A 17,863-nucleotide genomic window follows, 5' to 3' on the forward strand; every position below is an offset into this window, starting at 1 on the left:
ATGATGTTGGTGGGTGTGGGTGGAGATGTCGGCAGTGGAGGTGGCGGAGGTGATGGTGGAGGTGATGATGGTGGTGAACATCCTTGCCTTGTTCATCATCTTCACGGGAGTGCTTCCAAAGTTTCCCCGTGAGCATGATGTTTGCTGTAGTTTTCTGGTAAATGTCCTCTTTTCAAGTTAAGGAAATTCCTTTCTATTCTTAGATTGCCAAGATTTTTGAGTTGCAGATGGGTATTGAAGTTTATCAAATGCTTTCCAGTCTCTCCGAAGATGAGACACTTCTTTTCTGTCACCGTCGGGCACTGGATGGAGACATCCCTGGGACAATCTGGGTGGACTGATTTTGCCTCAAGCCCGGAACCTCGCTCTCTCTCGTCCACTTTCCCTGTTCCCTTCTTTCTTTCTCCCTAAACACAGACACTTTTCCAGGCCCGAGGTGCCTGACGGTAGAGAGGGTGAGGCATCAGAATAGAAATGATCTCCCCGTGCTGGGTCAGCGCTTTCCGCCTGCCTGACTTCTGCTGCCGTTTCCTGTGCTAATCCCAGGGGGGGCCAGCCCCCCTCCCCATCTGGTTCCAGACATAGCTGGAGACATTCTGAGGGTGCATTAAAATGCTGGTGGCAGACAGACAGGGGAGGATCTTGAAGCCCCGCATTCCTCTCTGGGGTGCCGGAGGAGGGGTGGGCGCGGGGCGGGTGTGTGGTGAGGCAGGAATTTGTCTTGGTGGGGGCAGGGTTGGTCCGGGGTGTGGGGAGAAGGGCTGGGTTGCTAGGCAAAAGCGGCAGAGATGAATCATGTTCTGGCGTGAGCTGGTTATGGGCTAAAATGAGAAGTTATCCAAGGATGTGGAATCTTTTTGTTTGAGCTGGAAGGGAATATGGATGCATTGGGTTCAGCCCGCTGGTTTTGCAGACAGAGGAACCGCAGATACAGAGAGGGAGAAAGGTTTGCCCAGAGAGTAAGGAGCGGGCGTCTTGCCTCCTCGCTTTTTCCAGGGACCGTGGCCAGAAGAAGGCCTTGGCACCGCCTCCTGTAGTGTGCGCGGTTACCGTTCTAGGCGTCCGAGATTTCACGAATCCTCAGGCATGCTTTCCCTGAGCAAGAGAAATCCAGAGCGATACGCTCTGGGACGGCTATGAACAGTGTGATGCCAGGGTGGATGGGGGAGGCCTGTCTGGGGAGGTGGCATTTGAAGTGAGACCTGGATGCAAGCGGCAGCCCTGGGAAGCTCTGGGAAGAGGGCTGCAGGCAGAGGGACCAGCCAGTGCAAAGGCCCTGCGGTGGGAATGAGTTTGGTGAGTTTGAGGGACAGCAGGGAGGCCAGTGGGCTGAGGGAGGCAGAAGGGGGGACAGGCAGGGCCTTGGAGGCCGGAGAGAGGCTTGATGGGAAACTGTTGCCTGACATTAATCAGGGGGCGTGATCCCCTTCGTGACTCCTTCTCCTGCCCTGTGGTGCCTGCTAAGGGCCTGTCCTGTGGATTAATGAGCATTTAATAAGCACCTACTGTGTGCCCGGCTGTCCTGGGCACTTCGCCTGTATGGTCTCATTTCACCCTGCAACGGCCCCTCCCAGGCTGACCGTCGGAGGAGGACAAATGGGAGAGGCCCACACTTGCCCATAGCCGCTCTGTGCAGGCCTCGCTGACCCAGGCTCTGTCCCTTGAGGCCCTCTGCTCAGCCAGAAAAGGACTGGCCTGCACGAGCAGCTTGTCCTTTGGTTCAGCTTCTTAGGAAAAAGAGTGGGAAAGGTCGAGAGGAGACTCAGATCCCGGCGGCCGCCCCAGAAGACTTGCCAGGAAGCAGGGCCACACTGGCCCGAGCCTTCGGGGTTGGAAGGGATGAGCACCCACTCGAAGGGAGATGGTCCCCAGGGGCCCTGCTGTGGTGGGAAAGTGAGTGAGAATCCGGGGCTGAAGGGCAAATGGGACAGTGTGAGAAACTCCCCCAAAGCTCCTTTGCTGCCAGATAGTAAGCCCAGCAGATGCCTGGAATTCCACCATTAATGATTTACACTAAGCCTTGCTTTTGGCTCCTCTTCTTGTAAGATGCAAATCTCCTTTGGAAAAAAGAGTGAGAAGGTGAAGTCTCAAACCCAATATTGTGATAAAATTCAGAGATAGTAAGTGATAGGGGCCCGAATGCTGGACAAGTCCGAGGGGCCATCAGATTTAGAGCTCCCCACGGGGTCAGTGGAGACTTTTGGTGGGGCTACCCTGCTGCCCATCTTCTCCCTCTGCCCAGTCCTGCTTTCCAAACCAGGTTCCACAGGTGTTGATCCCAGGAACACTCCTGAATAAACACCCTGCACGTTAACTCCATCTAAGAGTCAACTTTCTGGGGAATCTGACCTGTAACAATGAAGGTGATGATGTTGATGATGCTGGTGTTTATAAAGTTGATACTGATGATAATGACCGTGATAACGATGGTGTTGATGATGATGGTGATAATGTTGTTACTGGTGATGATGACGATGGTGATGATGATGGGGATGGTGGATGAATCAGCCCGCTCGGGCTGCCATAACAAGATACCACAGATGGCGCGGCTTAAACAGTAGGAATTTCTTTTCTCACAGTTCTAGAGGCTGGAAAGTCCAAGGTCAAGGTTCTGACAGGGCTCAGTTTCTGGTGAGAGCTCTCTTCCTGGCTAGTAGATGGCCACTTTGTCCTCACGTGGCCTTTCCTCTGAGCGTGTGTGGAGAGACCTCTGCTTTGTTTTTTTTTTAAATGAATAGCCCAGTTTGCTTTTTTTTTTTTTAAAGAAATTCACGTTCTTTTATTTATTTATTTATTTATTTATGGCTGTGTTGGGTCTTCGCTTCTGTGCGAGGGCTCCCCCCAGTTGCGGCAAGCGGGGGCCTCTCCTCATCGCGGTGCGCGGGCCTCTCACCATCGCGGCCTCTCCTGCTGCGGAGCACAGGCTCCAGACGCGCAGGCTCAGTAATTGTGGCTCACGGGCCCAGTTGCTCCGTGGCATGTGGGATCTTCCCAGACCAGGGCTCGAACCCGTGTCCCCTGCGTTGGCAGGCAGATTCTCAACCACTGCGCCACCAGGGAAGCCCGAGACCTCTGCTTTTAAGGTCTCACCCTTATGACCTCATTTAACCTTAATTATCTCCTGAAGACCCTATTTTCAAATATAGTCACAGTGAGGTTTGAGCTTCAATATATGAATTTGGGGGAGGGGGGCCCAATGTAGTCCATAGCAGTGATGATGGTGACAATGATGATGGCAATGACCACGATGGTGACAGTGTTGCTGCTGCTGATGTTGGTGATGATGATGGCGATGGTGGTGGTGATGATAATGACAATGACAACTGTGATAGTATTGAGGATGGTGATGGTGATGACGATGGTGGTGGTGGTGGTGGTGATGATAATGACAATGACAACTGTGATAGTATTGAGGATGGTGATGGTGATGATGATGGTGGTGGTGGCGATGGTGGTGGTGATGATAATGACAATGACAACTGTGATAGTATTGAGGGTGGTGATGGTGATGACGATGGTGGTGGTGGCGGTGGTGGTGGTGATGATAATGACAATGACAACTGTGATAGTATTGAGGATGGTGATGGTGATGACGATGGTGGTGGTGGTGGTGGTGGTGGTGGTTATGGTGGTGATGATGGTGGTGGTGATGGTGATGACAGGGATGATGATGATGGTGATGATAGCTAACATTTATTGAGTGCTTATTACATGCCTGGCACTGTGCTTTTTTTTTACTTTACATGGGATCATTCTTTTAATCCTTACAACAAACCTCTGACTTAGGAGCTAGTATCCTGCTGATTTTTCAGGAAGGGAAATCAAGGTTCAAAGAGGTTAGGTACCTGCCTAAAGTCCCATAGGGAGCTCATGGCAGAGCTGGGATTAGAACCCATGTCCCTAGGTCCCCATCCAAGGTTGTACCTTCATATCCTGTGGTTCGGTTCAAAGGGGCTGTGTGTGATGGGAGGTGTTTGGGGGGGTCCAGCCTGGTTTCCCCACTGGGGCTCCCTCTGATCCATCAGCCTGAGGCCCCGGGGGGCAGGATGGAGGCCCCTGGAACCTCTTTTGCACCAGCAGCTCTGGGGCATTAAGGGTTGTCCTCACCTGGGGGGCCTTCCGGAGTTATTCTGGGATCTGGGCTTCTCTGAGGTGAGGCCAGGGACTGGAGTGTCTAACACGACATTTCCAAAGATAGCTGGGTGGGGAGGGTGCTGGTGGTATTTGAGGCCGTGCCCTGTGTCTGACCAAGCACTGTGGAGTGAGCTTGCCCATCAAGCCACGTGTGACAGAAGTCACGTCTTTGTGTCCCCTGCACAGGGGCAGCCAGACCACGACTTTGTGTACTTTTGGAGGCCTTACTGGGAGGGTGCGTCTCAAGGCAAAGACATCATAGATTGGAAGCCTGGAAGGTATAGTATTTTACTTTACATTTATTTTATTGTACTGTATTAATTTCATTTAATTTTAAATTTAATTTTATTTTGTCACGCTGCGTGACTTGCGGGATCTCAGTTCCCCGACCAGGGATTGAACCTGGGCCCTGGCAGGTAAAGTGCTGAGTCCTAACCATCGAATCGCCAGGGAATTCCCTATAGTATTTGAAAAACAGTAATAGTAGCAGTAGTAGTGGCAATAGTAGTAATAGTAACAGTTGCTATGAGGAATGGTAATAATAAGACCAATGCTAATAGTAATAATGATAATAGCAGTAGAGAGAATAGACCAGTCGCAAGCTGAGAGCTTGGGCTGGAATCCTGCTGCAGCCACTTCCTGGCTCTGTGATCTTGGACACATCCCTCTACCTTCTAGTTTCTTCATCTGTAAAATGGGATAATCATAGAATTTTAGCATTTTTGTGCAGAATAAATGAGCTAATCTATATAAAACACCCAGCAACTGTGCCTGGTGTGTAGCTGGGGCTGAAGAGTCATGCGTAATCATGACAATCACCGTAACGTCTATGAACTCTTCTTTTTTTAAAATTTGTTTATTTTATTTATTTTGTTTGTGGCTGCATTGGGTCTTTGTTGCTGTGCGTGGGCTTTTTCTAGTTGCGGCGAGCGGGGGCTACTCTTGGTTGCAGGGCGCGGACTTCTCATTGCAGTGGCTTCTCTTGTTGCGGAGCACAGGCTCTAGGCCCGTGGGCTCAGTAGTTGTGGCTCGCGGGCTCTAGAGCGCAGGCTCAGTAGTTGTGGCGCATGGGCTTAGGTGCTCCGTGGCATGTGTGATCTTCCCGGACCAGGGCTCGAACCCATGTCCCCTGCATTGGCAGGCGGATTCCTAACCACTGCGCCACCAGGGAAGCCCTGCACTCTTTTTTATATGCCACATGCTTTACATGCTTCATCTCATTTAATGGTCATGTTAACCAGACCAGGTAGGTACTATTATCATCCCATTTTGCAGATGAATACACGGAGATTTGGGGTGGTTGAAGTCTCTTGTTCAAGGTCACACGGGGTAGGTGGCGTTTGAACCCACCAGGTCTGACACCAGCGCGCCGAGCTCACTCTGCTGTGCCCTGCTGCTGGGCAGAGACGGTCTTCTCTGGGGAGGTGGCTCTTTGAGGGGTTGGCTGATGTCATCTTGAGGGATGGAGGAAGCAAGCGGACAGGCCCCAAAGCCACCAATGAGAGATGTGCTCCACATCCATCTTCCAGTTGGGGCTGGGGCTCATCTGCAGGGTCCCCCTAACTCTGCCAAGACTCAGTGGGACCCGGAAGTCTTCTGTCCCATCACGAGGATGGACACAGAGTCTGCCCTCTTGTCTCAAGTTCAAGGGGCCTTAATCATCAAAAGTCACCCCTCATTTGCTTGGCCTTTTAAGAAGATGCCATGATAGAGACAGCTGGTTTTGATAGGACAGTTCTTAATGGGAAGTTGTGAAAGTGCATTTTGATGTGGTCCCAAGTGGCCAGAATCCAGGAATAACATCTAGGAAAGGTTAAATTAGAGATGTGGTCATAGCCATGGTGGGGTTGGGAGGTGGGCAGAGGACCTCAGCTGGAGCTCTAACTTACCACTTCCTTGCTGTGTCGTCTGAGGCAAGCCGTTTCACCTCTCTGAGCCTCTGTTTCTCCATCCAGCCATCCTCCCACCCACTCACCCATCCATCTACCCACCCATCCATCCACTCACATACCCTCCATCCATCCATGCATCCATCCATCCACTCAGTAAGCATTCATGGAGCCCCTAGTAAGTCAAGAGCTGTACCAGAAGCTGGGTCCCATAATTGAATTGCTGTCATCAGTAGAAGACTAAATTATGAACCATCATACATGGAATGCTGGGTAGCTATTAATAAGAATGAGGCAGGTCTATAGGAACTGATATGGAGAAATACAGCTAAGAGGAAAACAGAAAGATATAGAAGTATATGTAGTATGCTACCATTTGTGTAAAAAAGAAAAAAACAGAGGGTCTGTTTAAACACGTGTATACTTGGATATGCCTAGAAAATTTCCGGAAGGACACCTAAGAAACAAGTACCAGAGATTGCCTCTGAGGAGGGAGATTGGGGAATTAGTAGGGGTGGCAAGGAAACTTATATATCATTCTGTTCCCTTTCAGGCTGTTTGAATTTTTGAAAATAGTATATTACCTGTTTAAAATTGAAAAAAAATTATTAAAAAAAAAAAGAGTGTCTGAGTAATGATACAGAAATATAAGAAAAGAGCAAAGTACAAAACCCATCCATGATATTTACGGGCTCAGGGAAGGACAAGAGACTGTAGGAACAGAGAGGGCATCTAGCTCAGCCTGGGGGAATCAGGGGAGACTTCCCGGGGGAGGTGGGATCTGAGATGAGGCTCCTAGGCTGAGTGGAGGTTAACGGAAGATGCCTGGTGAGGGCATTCCGGGCGGGGGGTGCAGCATAGGGCCTGAAGGGAAGGTTCAGTGTGGCTGGAGCTAAGTGATCGATGTGGTAGGAGGTTTGGAATTTGTCGGAAGGGCAACGGGCAGCCATGGACAGGTTTCAAGAAGAGGAGGGACAGGGTCAGAGTGGGGAATGGATCCCAGCAGTGAGGCTGGAGGCAGGGAGGCCAGTGCGGAGGCTAGGAGAGAGACGATGGAGGCCCAGACTAAGGCAGATGCGTGGGGTGGGAGGGGCAGAGAGGGAGGTTGGAGATGGGAAGTGACACCTTCTCACAGGACTGTTGAGTCCCCACGGAAATCATCTTGGCAAACTGCTTTCAGAGTGCAGAGCACTTCACAGTTGCTCTCACTCAGGGCTGCACCCTGGAAACTCCTGGGGAGCTTTGACAAAATGCCAGTGCCCAGGCCCCACCCACACAGCATCAGATTTAATCAGGCGTTGGGGTTAAATTGGGCTCCTGGATGACTGAGGCGCGGCCAGGGCCCGGCGCATGGCGGTGAGTCGGCCAAATGAATGGATCAGGGCTCACTCTGTGTGGGCGTTCACCTTCCCGCCGATGCTCAAGGCACAGGTGAGCCTCGGATGGTGTCGAGTTCTGCCAGAAGGAAATGAGGCAGAAGCATGGCCTTTGGGGTCACCCAGCCCAAGCCCAACCTCGTGGCTTGGGAGTAGCTGACCTCCTGAGCCAGTTTCCTTGTTTGAAATAATGCCCACCCCAGGGGGCCATCCTGAGAATGGACGGGATTACAAATGTAAGAGTCTGGCTCAGAGCACGGGTGTGTGAGCCTGCTGTAAGTTACACGGCGGGTCCCCCGTGGAAGAGTTCATGTGGAGGTGCTGAGATCCATAGGATGCCAAGATCTCGAGACCTGAGCTCACCCAAGGAAAGGGACACGGTGCCCTCGCGTGGTTGAAACTAGCTGTGTTCTTAATGGAATTTCAAACAAAATATTCATTTCTTTTAGCTGCACGACCACATATTTGGAGGTTTGGGCTATTCTGGTAATATTGCTGTGGCTGTTTACGAGCAGCTTCTGATGTGTAGAATTTAGCCTCAGCTCTCAGAGGATGTAACCGGGACAAAAATTGTCTCATTTAAAAAAGTCACAAAGAACAGCGGTGGGGAATTGCAGGGCGGCCACATATAATAAAGAGACAAGCGCAGCCTTAGAGGGACGGTGAATTAAACAGTAGAACATGCCACATGGGACAATGTGACATGGTTCCACCCAGCAGCTCTAATTTGAGATTCTGATGAAGGCCCTGCTCTGTGGCCTTCCCCGCGGGTTGGGGGGCGGGGGAAGGGGCCTTTGAAGTTCAGTGTCCTTCCCCAGAACCCAGAGGAGTTTTTTGTTTTTTGCTTTTTTTTTTAAACAAAGGAGGTATATTTAAGAGAAGAGGCAGCCAGCCTATGCCTGAACATCGGGAAAAACAAAAGCATCTTACTTTTGAAGTTGGAGATTTGAGAGTCTTAGCTGGCATTTTGAGATCATGTTTCACTAGAAAGTTGGGCCTCCTTTAGTGGGGCTTTTAGCTGGTGCGTGACTGTGGGCGCCTCAGCATGGCACTCCCTGCCTGTCCCCCCTGGGGCCAGATGGGGCAGGAGGAACAGTGATTAGAACAGCTGTTATTTGTCCCTGAGCCAGGGAGGTATGTTTTTAAACTTGAGGTCACTGTACACGTAGGCAGTTCACAGTGAACTATTTAAGTATCACAGCTGTGCAGGTGTGGACAAAAGAAGGTTCTTCCCGATGGCTTGGCTCAACCCGCCTCCACACAGAACCACCCAGGAGGTTCTCAAGAGTCGGGTATTGGAACTACTTGACCAGACCTACAGCAGAACCCTGGGCCTAGGAATCGACATCTAAAACTCATCCCTCAGGCCTCTTTGTGGATTTAGTCCACAGCTTTAGGGTAGCGTCCAAGCCAGCGTTGCTCAGATTTCAGGATTTTACAAACCAGTGAAATCACAAACAGAATCTTCTGGACTGACTTTGAGTTGTCAGCCTGTTATTTTGTAAAGAATGAAAAGTGATGGCCATCTCCTTTCATCTTCCCCCTTGTTTCAGAAAACATTAGTGACATCTGGCTTTGTTAAAATCTCCGTGCGTGGTCTTTACTGCCCAGTTTGCTGGGAAAGGTGCACGAGTCATCACTGTCCAGCATCTGTGAACAAACCCCAAGGGGCTGAGGGCAGCCCTGTGAGGTGAGTGAGGGACCCAAGAGACAAGGCTTACCAGAGACAAGCACTGCCTTATATTCCTTTATTTATTATATATATGCAAATCTGTTTTATGTACAATATTTGGTCCTACCAAATAATCTTACCAAGGCATTCTACTGGTAATCTTCCCCAAAATAGATTCAGGTAAAATTAGATATTTGTGCACTTCACGACTACCCAAACCTACTGATTTCAGTTTGGGGGCCATATGAATAATTCGAAATAGACATACACTAGGTTAAGGCGATGAAAGTGAGCTGCAGGAAACCACAGGATTCAGAACAACTAGACTGTGTATTTTGCTTGCATTAGAGTCACAACGTGAACAGCAAATGTTGTGCGCATCTCATAGTGCTTTATATCGTAGTGCGAGGGCTTCTGAACACCTACATGACTGCGCGGCGGGGGGGGGGGGGGGGGCAAGCAGCCCACGTGACCTGCGGGAAGCTTCGCCGGGAGCTCATCTCTTTTCCACCTCTCCTTTCTTGGGTTCTTGCTTCAGTTTGTAATCAGCCAGGGCGGCCTTGATGGCATCTTCGGCCAGCACTGGAAGTAAGAGAACGAAAGAGAGCCTAAGTTTCTAGAATCTGCAGGAACAGTCTTAGGAAGAGAATCTTTAAGAGCTGAGGTAGCGGTTCTGGGACAGGCTTAACAGTCACCTCTCTAGGGTGCTGGGCGAGGAGCACACCTGCAGGCCGATGGCTGTTTCCTGAGCTGGGTCCCTCCTGCGGGGCAGCTCTGGGGACAGACTGTGCTGCAAATACCCGAGATTCTAGGTTAGTTCCTTAGCCTCTTGGACGATCATGTTTTCTTGCTGGGATAGGGTGAGGGCTTTATACATAAAGGGTCTGATGCACAGGAGGGACACAACAAATGTTAGTTCTCAGCTGCTCTCAGGGAAGTCAGGATAAATGCGGTGGACGCTGGTGACGCTGGCTGGCATAACTTAGGTTGTGCCAGTTTGTGGCTGGGATGGCATTTGCTGGCACTCTCTAGTGATCCCAAGTGTGGAAACTTTTATTTTGGAGTCGATATTAAAAGGGAGGCTTTGGGGAAAATAAACATTGAGAGAGCTGGAATGACAGCAGAGAGCGTTGGCTAAAGGTTTCAGTACCCAAGAAGGCCTAATGAAAAGGCGGGGGGTTCCTCTGAAACCATGTGAAAATGTTTACAAGCTATGGCCTTTATTCACGGGTATTTGAAATTCCAGGGCAAGCGGAAAGAACTCGGGTCTCAGCAGACCTCCATCCCAGCCGCGGTACTCACTTCTTCTCTTATGAGTCCTACCCTGGCAGGAGGCCTGGCCCTCTGCTGATTTTTAACTAATTTGGTCAGTAAATCTCCATCAATAAGTTTAGGCTACTGTTTCCCATAACCGCCTTCCCCTAGAAGGTTGAGATTTGAAAAGCTTTAGACTGAACTGGAAAGCCAAGTATAAGCCTTAAGGCATCTGGACTTTCTCTTAGGGAGAGTGAAGAGGGGGATATTGCACAACTGGGCTTAGTCATTTCATATACACAGATGCAGACCCCGACAGTGAGGGCATCTGGAAAGGAAGTGAGGAAATGCTCAACAAACAGGATTGTGGTGAAAGCGGCATTTCTCCTTTACTGGACCCAACTTCACCACAGCCGGGTGAACAGCACAGATTCTGGAATCAAAGACTGGGGTTTAGACTCTGGCCCTCCCACTGAGGAGCTGTGTGACTGGGGGGCTTTAACCTGAGCCCTCGTTTCCTCCTCTGTGAGGGGGAGAGGTAATGACGCCTCTGGGGACTGGAGGACGTTCCTGAGGGTTAGACGTGAGGCCACAACGGGCTCGGCACGATGCTCGCCCACACCACCCCCGTAGGACTGCCCTGGAGACCGCAGTGAGGCCCGGGGCTCTAACCCTCTGGAGATCGTGAAAACGGACTCCATGAGCTCTAACCCTCGGAGGTTGTGAAGGTGGACTCCACGGCCCAAAAGGACTCGCCGTTCCCCTGTCACAAATCAAGTGGGTGCCACTACAAAACTGCCCTAAGTGTCCGAGCCCGCCGGCATCCTGGAGGGGACACTTACTGGAGCAGTGCAGTTTCACAGGCGGGAGGCACAGCTCCTTGGCGATGTCTGTGTTTTTGATGGTCAAGGCTTCCTCCACCTGAGAGGCACATGGAACAGACGGGAAGTTTTAGTGATCTCTGTCTGGTGGGACAGAAAATAAAAAGGGCCAAAGAGGCCCCACGACAGAGGGGCGGGGGACGATTTCCATTTAATAACCCCAGAGAGAGGACTCCCACTTCCATGTCCCGGCTGCAGCTGGGCTCCTCAAGTACGAAGCATACGCACCTGCATTGCTCAGCTGGGGCGAGCCAGGCCCGCAGAGACGCTGCCACGAGCCGGGAGCGGACCCCGGGAGGAGCCTCTGAGGGGTCTGCTTGAGGCCAGCAACTTGAGCCTTTTTTTAACAGGCAGTGATTTTCTACGCTGGTTTTGTGACTCTCAACTTCTCTGGTGCCTTATACTAAATGTTCAGAATAAATCCCATCAACTCTAAGTGCTAGATGGTGTCAGGGAGGCGGGAGGGGTGGCACCCAGGCTGGCAGCACCCGGGCCAGTGGCACAGACAGCCCGTGGAAGGAGAGCTCTTGGGGCTCATCCCCTGCCCCAAGGAGAACCTTTCTCCTCTAGGCGGACTAAAAAGGATGCCTGGGGTTTGTCGAGAGCCCAGGGGCATAACAGGAGGCAGGCCTCTGTGGAATGGAGCCCCACTGCCTTAAGGAAAGCGATTTCCCCCCCAACCCCCAATCTCCCAAGTCCACTAACTCCACTGAATTATGCTTCAACTTCTGTTTCTGGAAACTCAGATGGGAGTCTCTCAGGGTCAGAGAAAGGCCCTCTCCCCACTTTCTGATCACATTCACGGGGCCAGGCCCTGGGAGCACAGGTGCCCTGTCTCCTCATTTCCTCTTTCCCTGAGGATAGTTCTGGACAAATCCCTTCACAGCCACCTCCGGCCAGAACAGGTTAGGTCTCTGCTTCCCTGGCCCTGAGGAGCTTGCCGGCCAGGAGGCCCTGAGCCACAGGGAGCCGGCGGCACGTGGCCTGGCACACGCCTCTGTGACTCAGCTCCCAGAACTTGGGCCCTTGGGGCTGCACAGATGAGCACCTGCAGTCTGGCTTTTCTGAGAGGTTTTCATGAGGACAGGATTTTAGAAAGGCTACTTTGTTATTTCATGAATCCTCGTGAGCCACCTGCAATCCCTCCTGAAACAGGATGGGAGGAAACAAACGAAACAAACCACAATAGAACCACCCCCTGAGCAGACTTAGACTTCTAAGAAATGATAACAGCAATGACCTTGGAGAAAGCCAAAGATTTCTTTTCACTTCTATTGTGTTAGAGGGGGAAGTGAGGATCTTTTTTCGATTTAGTTAAAAACAAAACACCACCAAAACCCCCAAACAAATAAAAATGATCAACAACAAAAAACCCCAAACTAAAAAACACTTAAAATTATCCGTAATTCCCAATGTGGAGAAGAATTTAACAAAAACCTCGGTAAGCAAAATTAAAAAGAAAATTCTTAGCATATTTAGAAAAAAAAATCATAGGTTTTTGGTTTGTTTGTTTACACTCACTAGACCCTTCCCTTAACTGAGAGCCAGGTTTGTGGAGAATGTGACTTAATTCTAGTTTGCAGGAACCTACCGTCTTCCCCTTTACCCATTCGGTGGCTAGCGAGCTGGAGGCAATCGCAGAACCACAGCCAAATGTTTTAAACCTGGCGTCCACGATCTTCCCCTTTTCATCCACTTGAATCTAGAAAAGAGGCAGGAGTTAGCAGAGGTTCTGGTGCGCCCCATAGAACCTGGCGCTCACGGAGGCCCACGGGGCGCTCCCTGAGAGCTTGGATCCTGCTTTCCACACTTAAAAGTTTGGGCACTAATTACTGAGTTTCCTCTGTTCCGAAGAGCTCAGTGATGAGAAGATAAAAGCAGGAACAACTATACAGAATTATACAGGCCTAGCTAGTAAAGAGCAACCAAAAAATATGCCTCCTGCCGCCCCCAACCCTAGCCTGATTTTTGGCTATGAGGTTCTCCTCCCAGCTGCTGGGTCAATGTGCGTCTTTAAACACTGGGAGAGTCTGCAATAAAGGTCTCTAGATAATGCTTTTTCCTTTGGCGCCAGACTGCATGCAGTAGTTCCCTCCTGCCTTGTTTCTGTTTTCCAAGATAGGCATGAAGCTGTCTGGCGAGCTGCCCACCATGGTGACGAAGGAGATGTGGAGAAAGCTATGGTTCACCCAGAGTGCCAGGCACTACCTGCATGTCGTCTCCAACGTGCGGGAGGTTTGATTTACTGCGTTTCCTGTCTTTTTGGGGATTGCTAACTGAACAGTTGTGGTTTTCCTTTGATTGGTAAAATTCACAAAAGATTTCACTTAGCTAAGTTGGAATTTAGGCTGGTACAGTGAGCACAAAGGTGAGATCAGTTCACTGTGTCAGAAAGGGTCAGCGTAGTTTACCAGTGTGACTAGCATTCAGCCCCTGCTTGAGTCATTTGTAACACTGACTTGTCCCATCTCACAGGAATTGAGATGGGGACCAGATGCAATGCTGTACACGTAAATGCTCTGTCAACTACGGAGCACTGTACAAGCAAAGGGGTCACTGTTACCACCAGTAAAGATGGGAACCAGCGGTACCTGTAATTTCATGACATCACCACACGCCGGAGCTCCCACCAGTCCGGTTCCAACATTTTTAGATGTCTTATCAAGGGACCCCACGTTTCGGGGATTTTCATAATGATCAACAACCTGAAACGAGAGGGTGAACAGAAATCACAGTCACTCTTTTTTGCTGTTGGTCTCCCCGACTTTGATGGCAAGGTCCTTGAAGTCAGCAAGCTGAACCCGGCAGGCCATCACTAAATACCAAATTTCACCTGGGAAGGAATTCAGAGATTCCAGATAGTGGCGAAAAATCAGCAAAATCATGTCTTAATTCCGCAGGGTTTTGAACCACAAATAATTACTTGACCTTTAACCACCCAAGTCACCAGAGTTGGGCTCAAACAGCATTTTTGTAATTTCCAAAGAAAATCCATTCTTAAAGGATAATGATTATTATTCGAAAATCCTAAAAATAAGTATGGTCCAGAAATGGAAGGGTTTCCCAGAAGCCTCAAGGAGACTGATACAGGAGGAACAAGGCTATGGAATACGTCCCTTTGTGTGCGAAAATAAATATCTCATTACTTGTATTTCAGGGCCCTGAAATCTCTCTGGTGCAGCAGCGCACCCTGGTGGCGGAAAGGCTCGTGTCAACAACACACAACCCTGGGTCGGGGAGTGAAGTCCGTGGGGAAATGCGCGGAAGCCAGAACAGAATAAACATCTATTCAAACTGGCACGCGGAAGGCTTTAAAAATCTTGAGGTTTGTTTACCAGTTAGCAGTAAGTATCCCGATCTTTCCAGTCTCCCCCCCCGCCCTCCACCCCAGCTATCCAACCACGGATTTTGACTCCAAGCCCAAGGACCTACAAGATAATGTCCAATCTGGACTTTCTGCCCCGGGTTGATTCACCGCATTCTTTTTTTTTTTTTTTTTTTAAATTTTATTTATTTATTATTTATGGCTGTGTTGGGTCTTCGTTTCTGTGCGAGGGCTTTCTCTAGTTGTGGCAAGCGGGGGCCACTCTTCATCACGGTGCGCGGGCCTCTCACTATCGCGGCCTCTCTTGTTGCGGAGCACAGGCTCCAGACGCGCAGGCTCAGTAATTGTGGCTCACGGGCCCAGCTGCTCCGCGGCATGTGGGATCTTCCCAGACCAGGGCTCGAACCCGTGTCCCCTGCATTGGCAGGCAGATTCTCAACCACTGCGCCACCAGGGAAGCCCGATTCACCGCGTTCTTTAGTCAACCGGTTCCCGAGTGAGAAAGTCTCATGTTTAGGGACTTTACACCCCCGGAAGGTAAGGGCTGCAAAGTATGCACCTGTCTCTACTCACAGCTCACCACCACTCCAAACAGAAACAAAACAAAAATAAAAACGTTATGGCTGTTCGTTACATGTCCATCTCCACTCGGAGGCTCTGAGCTCCTGAAACAATAAAAATCACCCTAAGTGGCCTCCCTGTGCCAGGCACCCTGCCGAGAATTCCGCAGGAATGGTCTCGAGTACGGGGGGCTGCTAAGACCCCATTTGACAAGTGGGGAACCAGGTTCAGCGCACGGCACTGACTTGCCCAAGGTCACCTGGCCAGGGCGGTGGCCTTGGCTGAAGCCGGACCCCGCGCCGCTGTGTGTCGGGCTGGCAAGTCACTGCAGGACCCTGCTTCCTGGGCTGTTGGGGGTTTAAAGGCTGGATGCACGAGATGGCGGCCAGAGGCCGGGCCCACGGGCAGTGGCTACTAGATGAGCGGAAGCTGTCATTTTTATTTCAGGCGCGGTTAGTGCCCCTGCGCAGGGAGGGAAAGTTAGTCCAGGCGGATTCGCGCGAGGGGCGGCGCCTCCGTTGGGGCCGGGGGCGGCCCGTACCCTGGGTCGCAGTGGGGCCTCACGGGCCCCGCAGTGCCCGGGCCCCGCAGAGTCCTTCCTGGGCCGGGCCTCCGCCACGACGCCCGCACTCTCGGTTGTCCTCGCACTCCCGCCCGCTCCTGCCCGCTCCTACCTTCTTGTGATAGAGCCGAGCCGGAGCTGACAGCTCCCGGACCGGCAGACGCGGGGCCCGGAGCAGCAGTGCCGAAGTCGCCCGCCTCAGACGACCTGCTCCAGCCGCCGCCATCTTACGAGCTTGCGCCTGCGCAGGCCGAGTGCGAGACCGAGGCGGGGGGCGCGTGCGCGAGTCGGCTCCTAGCCTGGAGCGCGCTCCCTCTAACGTCCTGGCGACTTCGCGCTTGAGCCCTCCCGCTCCGTGCACGTGTACGCGCTTTGGTCACGCCTTGACCACGCCCCTCCAGGGCGGGCGGGGCGCGGAGCCCGGGCGGGACACAGAGCCCAAAGGTCTGGAGACGCAGGAGGCTTTGTCCTCCGTGATGGTTTCTGGATCTGAGGGGCTTCGGGCTGGAGTTCGGGACCCAAGTTTGCGTTCACAAAGTCCACCGCCGGAATGCGCAGAGCATCAACCAGTCCACCTTTCTTAGCCCTGTTTTGCAGCTTAGGAGGTTGAGGATCAGAGCGGTGTAGTAGCTTGTCCTAGGTTGCCCGGAGAGTTAGACTCAGTTGGGATTCAAACTTGAACAATCCTGAGTTGGAATCCCGTTTGTGCTCCTAACTGGTTGTGTGATCCTAGGTGAATGACAGCGTCTTTCTAAACCTCGATCTTCTCTTTTGTACTAATTCAAGGACAATTCTTTCATCCATTGAGCAAATATGTGTTGAGTATCTACTTTTTGTCGGGGTGCTTTGGGAATACAACGGAAAGAAAAACATAATTTCTGACATAATTAAGCTTGCTAATGAGGGAGAAAGGCAATAAATAGACACACCAAGGCTTTCCTACCTCAAAAGTGGAAAGCTTAGCTAAACGAATACTTCGCCCCGATTTTAAAAAGTGTGTATGTTTATGTCTCTATTTCTCTCTCTGTAAAAAAGCAAACTGTCACAATTTATATGACAAGGCATGGCAATGAAGAGATTCTAAGTAAATGTTTACTAATGTAGTTTATTAATATTGGTTTGCAGAATATGATCCTATAAAACCAGAAAACGCACATGTGTATTTAACTGCTAGGCACGAGGCATTACATAAAGGGGAGGAATCTCTTTGGGAAATGAGTTTTTCTCATAAATGGTGCAATCGATCCTTCCCCGAGGACTTGGACTTTTCTCTGCATTGAGGCTCAGTTACTAGGGAGACTGAACCACGCGCCAGGTCAGAATAGGCGGTAAGTAAGGCATTAATTCCAAGAATCATTTTGACCTTCTCAAGATGGCGCCAAACCCTTAATGTCAATCAGCACGCTCACTCCATGACTTCCTCTATGGCTTCCACTTCCTGTCTAAGGACCCAACTTCTGTCCGAAGTTGTGGCGGAACACATGCCCTGTTAGTGAGTTCTTTTTCCTCCGACGAGAACTATTAAAAGTATATAAAATAACATGAGTTCCGTGTATTACGAGGTTTCGCCGTCATCCGTGGCTCACAGTTTCTCTCTAGGTGGCAGGAGAGCAGGGTTTTGATCAGGCGCGCGCCGCGGGCAGCTTCTACTTCAGTGGGTCTTCGGCGGCAGAGTGAGGACCCGGGAGTCACTGGAGGCGCAAGATGGCGACGGCGGCCGCAGCATCGGCTTCGGAAGCGGAGGCTGAGCCCAAGGCCGGGCCCAAGGCCGAGGGCGAGGAGGTTGAAGCTAAGGAGGCTAGGACGAGGAGAAAGGTGTTATCGCGGGCCGTGGCCACCGCGACGTACAAGACGGTGGGGCCGGAGTGGGACCAGCAGGAGGAAGGCGTGAGTGAGAGCGATGGAGATGAGGAGTACGCCATGGCTTCCTCGGCCGAGAGTTCCCCGGGGGAGTACGAGTGGGAGTACGACGAAGAGGAGAAGAACCAGCTGGAGATCGAGCGGCTGGAGGAGCAGGTGGGCGCGGGGGTGGGCGGCGGGCTCCTTCCCTCAGGTTCCCAGGCCCCGGCCCGCCTGCCTTGTCCTCGGCGGTAATAAAGCTGCCAAGGCCCCCAAAGCGCAATTCATTAGCGCGTCTCCCGTCCTTCGAGCGCTTACTGCTCGCCAGGTGCTTTGCAACCGTTATCCCATTGAACCTTCGCCAGAACCC

At 51.3% G+C, this 17,863-nt stretch overlaps 2 protein-coding genes across 3 annotated transcripts in view; one reads left to right on the forward strand and one right to left on the reverse strand.

The window, feature by feature from the left end:
* Positions 1-9,130: 9,130 nt before the first annotated feature.
* On the reverse strand, positions 9,131-15,942 carry ISCU (iron-sulfur cluster assembly enzyme). Its single transcript, XM_036823753.1, has 5 exons — positions 15,767-15,942; positions 13,798-13,911; positions 12,798-12,908; positions 11,168-11,246; positions 9,131-9,653 (listed from the first exon to the last, which is right to left on the reverse strand). The coding sequence occupies exons 1-5, from the start codon at positions 15,878-15,880 to the stop codon at positions 9,568-9,570; spliced, it is 504 nt and encodes a 167-aa protein (XP_036679648.1). The 5' UTR covers positions 15,881-15,942; the 3' UTR covers positions 9,131-9,567.
* A 1,383-nt stretch (positions 15,943-17,325) lies between these two features.
* Positions 17,326-17,863, forward strand: part of SART3 (spliceosome associated factor 3, U4/U6 recycling protein) — a 32,818-nt gene continuing 32,280 nt past the window's right edge. For both annotated transcript variants that reach the window (XM_036874881.1, XM_036874882.1), the window contains exon 1: positions 17,326-17,670. In XM_036874881.1, the coding sequence (XP_036730776.1) occupies positions 17,359-17,670 (312 nt within the window). In that variant the 5' untranslated portion in view covers positions 17,326-17,358. The remainder of the gene's footprint in view (positions 17,671-17,863) is intronic.

This window comes from Balaenoptera musculus, chromosome 14 (genome assembly GCF_009873245.2).
Source record: "Balaenoptera musculus isolate JJ_BM4_2016_0621 chromosome 14, mBalMus1.pri.v3, whole genome shotgun sequence".
Taxonomy (NCBI): Eukaryota; Metazoa; Chordata; class Mammalia; order Artiodactyla; family Balaenopteridae; genus Balaenoptera; species Balaenoptera musculus.